Source organism: Cottoperca gobio, chromosome 9, assembly GCF_900634415.1.
Source record: "Cottoperca gobio chromosome 9, fCotGob3.1, whole genome shotgun sequence".
Taxonomy (NCBI): Eukaryota; Metazoa; Chordata; class Actinopteri; order Perciformes; family Bovichtidae; genus Cottoperca; species Cottoperca gobio.
Window position 1 is genome coordinate 9,237,276 of NC_041363.1, and position 8,438 is coordinate 9,245,713.

The following is an 8,438-nucleotide window of genomic DNA, read 5'->3' on the forward strand; positions in this document are numbered from 1 at the left end:
CCTCAATACGGAGGAAGTCTCTCTGGTGAAGTGCAAGAGAGCTCAGGATCAGGCCTCCACAGGACTGAAGTGAGAGAAAAGCCATGGGGCAGCTGGGTCCAAATTAAAGCCGGCAATATTTGAGCAAAATGGGAGAAATTATCATATCAGACTGGCACCAAGACGCTGGATAAATCCTGCATTTTCCTCCAGACTGCCATGATTGTAATGATGTGAAAAGAACGGAATTTCTGATGTCTGAATACTAACATGCATGGCTTTTATCAAAGACCCTGCTTTATATATCACTGTATATCCGGCTACTTCTATGTCAATTTATAGTATATGATACCTTCTGCAATGTCTTGTTTTATTAGAAATAATGAACTCTTCCTCTACATAAAGCATCTCCTTTCAGGCTGTTGATGCCAGCCTCACTCTGAATGCACTGATTTGATACAACCATCCTCCTTCCTCTCTACCCCTCATCTCTCAGGTAGCTGTTTTCAGGAAACAGGAGAATGACTCTCCTCTCTACTTAGTATTCACATCACGTAAAGTGGGTCTGTGTTCCTCATTTAGTTCTGTACTGTACAGCTGGGGAGCTGTCCAGCGCGCGGCGGCAGTATGCAAATGACTCTGGATTTGAATGGAGATGGAGGTAGACACAAAGCTCAATTAGAGACAGAGAGGGAGAGAGAGATGGTGGGGGAGCTTTGAGTGTCTGAAGGGGAAGGGGAGGGGGAGGGGGAGGGGATAGAGGGAGGAAAAAAAACCTTGGCTGCTTAATGCCAACCTGAGGAAACCAATGTAGGGACACATTCAAACACAAAGGCACACACAGATGTGAATGCACTTAAATAGCCAGGCAGATTTCTAAATTCTTCAGACAGGCAGCTGATCTCTGAAGGGCTCAGACAGCTCAGCTCTGTGATGCGTCTCGGTCACACCAATCACACTGAGAATATCCCACAGCCTCCGTATCACACATATCATCAAAACAAAAAGGTATCAGGCAAGCACAGGTGCACTTCTTTTTCTGTTTAGAGCTCAAAGAGAGACTCTCCCATGCGGCAGAAAGTATACGGGGGACGGCGACCATTTTGTTCTTGGGTGTGATGCCCAGCAGCAGTACATATCACCTGACCCAGCGCCTGCATGAGTGTCCTTGGAGGAGTCTCTGACATCAGCACTGCCACCCTTGGTTACCACGGCAACCGCAGCGCAATGGGGGGGGGGGGGGAGAGGTGGAGGATAGGGCGTTTGTGCTGGATGGAGGGCAGAATAATTAATATGCACATATAGGGAGTTTGAATCAGGATTTAATTGTATTTGTTGGCGTGTGAAGCTGAAATGGATTGAATGCTACGGCAAGAAACGGGGAATATCAGAGAAGGGGTAAAAGAGATTAAGCAAACTCATTGGTCAGAGAAATCATTTGCATCGTCAAGGTTATTTCAAAATGATTTCCTTTCATACAAGAAAAGTAACTTCAGAGATGAGACGGTGGGCCACGGGTGGGGATTATCCTCCTTCTCCTCCTCCTCCTCCTCTAGCTACTTCTTCTTCTCCTCCACAACATTATCATCATCATGAATAGTTTACAAAGCTGCGTAAAGCTAAGGTGACGCTTCACACAGCATCAATCCATCGGTCAACGGCTGACTTTGTGTGCATGAATTGAAATAATTTCACCAAGCCTGGAAGGATTTTCATATGCAGCTGGGAAATAACAGACAGGAGTGCAGACTCAACTCTGGGTGGATGAGATTAACTTGATCAGGGAGGCTCAAAGATCATTCAGATGATCTGGTGATGCCACAAAAGTCTGATTTCCCATAAAACACTGCCTGTCAGAATATATAGGCACAACCTTCCGTCACAGGGACACACATGCCTGACCTAACATCTCTTCCCAACCACCTCACTCTCGCACACACACACACACACACACACACACACACACACACACACACACACACAGTTTTACTTGCTCCCTCTTAGTCAATAGCATCCAAGCATTTCTTCTGTCTTATATAAAAAGACTGCAAGCTGCATTGACTGAGTCTCATTATACTGCCAAACATATAAATAGTAAATTCAATACCAATGTAAAAAAAAAATACATATGTTTTAAGATATTCTAACACAAGATAAAAAAGACAAAAATAAGTCATCTCCACCACACTGCGGGATTATGCGAAATAGCTGAAGGAAAGGTGTTTGGTTATACTGACAATACAGACGTAGGCTACATGCACACAGTCACTCACGCACGCACGCAAGCATTATACGCCCTATCAGTGCGCGCACACACGGGCGCACATACAGTAAACGTTGCAATGGTCTCATCAATAATGCATCTGCACTTCATGTTTATGCAATTTACAGGGCAAGACCGAGCGATGGATAGCCTACTGTAGATGTAAGCCTGGCGCACACTGAACGCATAGCGTTTTACAAGCCTATCACAGACAGAGCTCACACATTAAAGTTAAAATCTTTTCCACCCGTAGAGAAAGAGATTAAGATAATAAAACAGTCCTCAGCACATACCTGTAAAGCAATATTTCTTTGATTCTGGTTTATGCAGGCTTGAAGGGCTTCATGATAACACCGCACTAAGGAAATAAAACTGTAGCTGTGGTGATATGCAAATTAACGGCTCCCGCCGAATGCAAGGGCATTTATTATTCATAAATTACTCATGTTTATGCAAATTACGGTATACGGAAACACTGGTGGGGGTTGAGTAGCTCCGTCCAAACACACTGTGTGATTCAATTGCTGTTATGCTCTTCCATCTAAAATGATCCAAATCCAGGAATTTGACCAACATGATGATGAAAAGACTATTCTGGAGTTTCATGCAGGTAGTCAGAGAGCTGAGAGTGGGAAATCAAAGGAAGTGAAGGCAACAGTGCAAATCAAATGGGGGAAATCCTGAAAACGGGCAGGAAGGCTATGTTGGATGTATGGACAGTTAGTCGTGCCACGCAATGTAGACCTGTGAATAAACCTCATGTATTTATCCAATTTATTTATTTATCTATTTTATTTTTCAGGAGCAGGTCGGCTAATGTTTTCTCAACCGTCAGGACCCCAAAATGAGAAAATGAGAGGCATCTGCGAGGTGTGTTTGGATAAAATAGACTCCCATAGACTCGTATTATGCAATGGGTCTAAGGGCCTAAATATATTTGGAATCCACTGTCATTTATAGGCTACAATAGTGTTGCAATTGTCTCTTTAATGAAAATGTATCCCATGTCATATGCTACTTAAACTGGTATGACGATTGGATAACAGCCTAACTCTTGTGTCGAGGCAACACATGGGAAGTTATCTTATTACTACTGTAAACTCACAGGTAACTGTTGATTTAATGAGATAGGGTACATCTTTAATCCTAGAAATAAGATAAAATATGAATGTAACTAGTTGTTCTGTATGTGTGTGTGTGCGTGTGTGTGTGTGAAAGAGAAGCCTACTGATGAATTTCATATGCGCGCTGGTATCCAATATTACGGTAGTAGTGCGTCATCAAAATGCGACAGCGTTGACGGAAGAGAGTGGCGACGTGCATCAGTTTTATTATTGCTGGTGTGAGTATTTTTTTTTTAAAACAGTGATTTTGAAGTTTCACGAGGAATTAGAGAGGCTGTTTTTGTACACAGCTACCTACTGCCTCACTAAATCATTGTTGTCGTCAACGCTATCCGGTTTTGCATGGACTAAAAACAAATACAGTAAGTTAATTAATGCGAGCGTAAACCTGTCACACTGTGAGCAGCTAAATTAACTCTTAATTTCTATCACTGTTCTTGTTTCCCCGCCCTTTATTGGACCGTTTTGTTTCCCTGTTTCTTGCAGAAGCCGCCATGTTTCACAACAGTTCACAGGGGAAATTCTGGATTTTTAAAAGTGAAGACGAAGTCGAGCAGAAGAGATACAAGGCCAACCAGAAAGTCCGTAACAAGATAATAGAAAGTGGAAAGGTATGTAGTACATAAACATAGCACCAAACGAGAAAAATATGCCAATGTATGTTTACTTCACCTCCTCCCGCCTCTCTGTCTGAATCAGCCTGGAGTGAGCGAGTCCAAGTTGTTGGAGCATCACGAGGAAGACGTTTTATTCCGCCACTATGAGAAGAGGATGCTGGACTTCTGCAATGCTTTCAAGCCTGTAATGCCCAAGTCTGTTGTGGTATGTGTGTGTGTGTGTGTGTGTGTGCTTTCTTTTCATCTGTGTGGGAACAATATGACCTTACTGCCTGTAGATATCTAACCCGTGTGTGTCTCACCTGTGCAGGGTACAGCCATCATGTACTTCAGAAGATTCTACCTGAACAACTCAATTATGGAGCATCACCCTAGGATTATCATGTGAGTACAGATGTGTTAGAGCGGAAATTAAATAAGCGACCATTTCCAAAGCTTGAATGAACAATTAATCCTCCCACCTGTAGGTAATAGTGGTAGGATCCAATTATTGAATTAATAAATTGCCTCCAATTGTGTGTTACAAATGCAGGAAGTCATTTAATTTGGAGGAAATTCATCATGTTACCAACCTCTTGTATCTGTGACTTTAGTTTTTATCAGTTTTTGTAATTTGACGGTATACTGTTTGTAGCTTTCAGCCCAACTTTAGTAAACAATCCTTGTAGAAAATAGAGCGATGCTAGATTGATTAAAAAAAACGTAACACTTGACCTGACAAACTATTTATTCGGTTCATACTTGCCCATCAATCCAGGCTCAACTCAATGTTGAGTAAAGTATTTAAAATGTTCCTTTCTTTGTCTGAAGGTTACCGAATTATTAGAGTTTTGTAAACTATCGTTTAAGGTATACAAACACCACAAATGTATATTGTTCAGCCTTGCCGTTACCAATCTATACAACCTATTTCAAACTTGTCTTCCTGTTTCAGGCTGACGTGTGCATACCTGTCCTGTAAAGTGGATGAGTTCAACGTGTCCAGCACCCAGTTCGTGGGAAACCTTCTGCAGGAGACGCCCGCAGGGCAGGAAAGGGTTCTGGAGCAGATCCTGGAGTATGAGCTGCTGCTGATCCAACAACTCAAGTTTCACCTGGTGGTCCACAACCCCTACAGACCAATGGAGGGTCTGCTCATCGACCTCAAGGTGGGTGGATTCCTGGGGAGCTTCCAGTGTTACTCTTGTACTCATAAACTGTCGCAGTGCTAATCTAGTACTCAAGAAATTCAGATTATTTGTCCTGTCTCAATGAATTATGTCCCTTCCATCCAGACAAGATTCCCCACGCTGGAGAACCCAGAATCGCTGAGGAAGAATGCTGATGACTTTCTGACACAGGCAGCCATGACCGACGCAGGACTGCTGTTTCCCCCCTCACAGATCGCTCTAACAGCTATTCTGAACAGCGCATCGAGAGCCGGTCTCAGCATGGAGAGGTGGGTCATCATGAATGTTAAAACCAGGAGCCTCGCTAAGCTTAAAGATTTTTTAAGTAATTTAGTAATAAACTGCATTTTGTTTTCCTTAAATAATCAACTCGTCACAAAGTCATTTGTTTGTATAGCAACGAATAGAAAATGTTCCACCAGAATGTTAATGTGTAAATTAAAAACAAACCTTTTTGTTTGTCGTTTCAAAGCTACCTGAACGAATGTTTGGGACTGAAAGAGGACAAAGAGACTCTCTCAAAGATGTATGAATCAATGAGCCGTGAGTAAACTGCACCTTCTATGTGACGCCACAAGATGGCGATATTGAGCCATGTTGCGCGTCACTGCAGGATGGTACATAGGACAAGTCTTAGCGGAGATGAATGTAAATAGTTTCTGTGTTCTTCCAGGGATGAAAACCCTAAAGAAGTATGAACTTCCCAAAGCGGAGGAAGTGAACGCTTACAAAAAGAAGCTGGACAGGATACATGCCGAATTTTCCAGTTCAAGCAAGTAAGTAGATAAAGTCTCCTGCTCATGTTTACTTTGAGCGATTTCTAATAATCAGAGAAAACAATAATATAAATATATATTTTCACACTACACTGCCATATTAAGTCAGAATATGTAACTTTAAACATTTAATGATGTTACAATACTAAGTACACTCAAGTGTGTTGCATTGGTGCTGCTGGTATGTGTATGCATTGTAATCACCGATGTAATTTCCATCCCCCCCCACACCCAAGTAAGCGACTCAAGTTTCCTGTTTGTCATACGTAGTAACAGTTTTATTTTAGCCAGGTTGTCGTATCTAAGATGCAAAAGGTTCAAGGTTCAGTATCAGGTAGAAAAATAAAAAGGAACACATCATCAGCTGTATGAAATACAGAAAGGAAGTACAACAGCACGCCACATTCCCACCTACATCATCTATACCATGTAGCACAGCTGATATTGGTATCGCGGATGAGGAGACTTTTGGGCTCATTTATCTGTTGCCGGCTGTCTGTTAACACTTGGTGAGGTCGGTGAGGTCCGTGGTATCTTTAAGTGCAACTACAGTAAACAGTTTGGTAAACTCTTGAGCTATGACAGGCACAGATTCAGACTCTGCAGCTGCTTGAATCATCAGGAGGCACACAAGGCCGACCCTTATGACTGAGGTTGATAAATCTGTGCATGGCATGACTTCTCAGGATGAATCTATCGGTGAGGACAGAGGTGTACTGAAACGCCACCTGTGATGGCGGGAGAGCAAGAGAGACTGCAAAATGCATGAAAGCTTTTGATCACACCCCCAAGGCTTAGAGGGAGTTCAGGTGATGTTTGTTAGAGCAGCATATATGTAGGCCCCACACACACACTATAGCAAGATCCATTCAGGGTTAACACATGCACAGGACAGGTTACAGATATCTCCTACAAACTGTCTGTTCAGCTAGATCATACACAAACACCATTTACTTCTATACAAGCCTAAGGATATAATATCAACAAACAAAGCAGCATATAAAAATGTAACAAGTGGTTCCTGGTGCTGCGTGGTAGCTCTCAAAAAAAAAAGATGGTGGAAGTAAATGGTTTGAAGGAAGAGCTTAGTCGTAAAATCATGTGACGTGGTTGGCGTGTAGAACGGGAGTTAAGGCTTGTGTCATCTCGGAGAGAGGTGCTGCGTTTGAATTCCCTGACGGCAGAAAACGCTACTTCAACACTTTGGATTGCCTCCCCGGTAATCCTCGCAAGTTTTGTCCAAGGATAGGAGTGGCGGATCAGGGTGCCACATTTGTCTGGTTTCCATGTCACACATACATGATAACCAGTCAAACTGAGGGAGTGGCAGGCATACCAGGGATAGAAGAAGTTCAGATATTTTGCAGTTGACTGCATCTCAGGTCCATCTTCACAGAAATCATCTCTTCACAGAAAGGTCTTACGCGACAAGGCTTCTTGTCAAAATTGAAAATCAGTTCAACGGCGTCTGAAGCATTTTAGGGAAGGGCTTTGGAAGGACAGTATTCAGATATGCAGCAAGTGTTTTTTCCCATGGAGAACAGCTATATTGCGTTTGAACTGCCAGGAATCTAGGCCACATGCTTTATAAATACAAACTGACTTAAGTCTTCGGTCGGGCACCTCGTGGGATGAGGCCTCACTTTGGCTGGCTGTGTGGTCTGACTACCACACTTTGATTCTCGGGTGGAAATGTGTGAAACTCACATTACCTGGATGGCAGCAGCCAGTGACATGATGGTGCACTCTGTCCTGTAAGATAAAGTGGACATGTTTGTGAAAGGCACATGCTTGGGAGAATCACTTAATGTTTGTGTTTATTCAAATGCTGTGTGTGTGTGTGTGTGTTATTCACACATGGTGTGAACTAGTCTAAATGAGGTTACATAGAGATTTGGAAATGGAGACAACTACTGATGATGATCATGAAGGCGTAGTGGAAACTAGATGCTACGTCATTTACCTAAATGAGTGTTGAAAATGGACTCGAAGGGGTCGGTCACAGACGTTGAATGTAAGGAACAGAGTTCACCAACAAGTACAGCTTGCTAAGATCAGTTCATGACGAACCTGCTTGTTCTGTTACACGCCGACTTATTTAAAGTACTTTTGTATTGCAGCAAACGAAAGAGAGGATATGAAGAAGATGGTCACGTAGCAAAAGAAGCACGTTTAACAGAAGAGGTGAGACAATGTTTCGGCTTCCAGGCAGAGACTCGGACTCACTTAGTGAAGTTACATCATTCTGAAATAAACTCTTTTCTTCCCCATAGCAGGAATGGACTGATGAAGACTTGGTATGAGCATTTACCCCAAAATGCTACTAGTTCTCATTTAAAACTGTCAAGATTGGATGACCAAGCCTTTATAGAAAAGCACAATGCAGTGTCAGACACTTTGCATGTTATATTTACTTTGCCTTTTTGTTCCGCAGTAAGAATAAAGATATTTTTCTACATTCTGTGTCTTTCTGAGATAATATTCGTTACACATAACCGAGCCACATGATA

The 8,438-nt window shown here is 42.5% G+C and overlaps 1 protein-coding gene across 3 annotated transcripts; it reads left to right on the forward strand.

The window, feature by feature from the left end:
* Positions 1-3,481: 3,481 nt before the first annotated feature.
* Positions 3,482-8,386, forward strand: ccnh (cyclin H). Of its 3 annotated transcripts, none has more exons than XM_029439293.1 (10): positions 3,482-3,584; positions 3,853-3,977; positions 4,066-4,188; positions 4,294-4,367; positions 4,918-5,131; positions 5,258-5,421; positions 5,625-5,695; positions 5,826-5,928; positions 8,049-8,112; positions 8,202-8,386. In XM_029439293.1, the coding sequence occupies exons 2-10, from the start codon at positions 3,861-3,863 to the stop codon at positions 8,229-8,231; spliced, it is 960 nt and encodes a 319-aa protein (XP_029295153.1). In that variant the 5' UTR covers positions 3,482-3,584; positions 3,853-3,860; the 3' UTR covers positions 8,232-8,386. The 3 variants fall into 3 exon arrangements, with proteins under 3 accessions (XP_029295153.1, XP_029295152.1, XP_029295155.1); XM_029439292.1 differs by lacking the exon at positions 3,482-3,584 and adding an exon at positions 3,591-3,728; XM_029439295.1 differs by lacking the exon at positions 3,482-3,584 and adding an exon at positions 3,591-3,728 and having other exon boundaries at positions 8,205-8,386.
* Positions 8,387-8,438: the final 52 nt, after the last annotated feature.

Bases quoted from the DNA above. Each gene is read 5' to 3' on its own strand.
- ccnh (XM_029439293.1), top strand. From the start codon at position 3,861: ATGTTTCACAACAGTTCACAGGGGAAATTCTGGATTTTTAAAAGTGAA. The intron at 4,368-4,917 runs GTGAGTACAGAT...TTCCTGTTTCAG, and splicing joins CATCACCCTAGGATTATCAT to GCTGACGTGTGCATACCTGT. The intron at 5,132-5,257 runs GTGGGTGGATTC...CCTTCCATCCAG, and splicing joins GTCTGCTCATCGACCTCAAG to ACAAGATTCCCCACGCTGGA.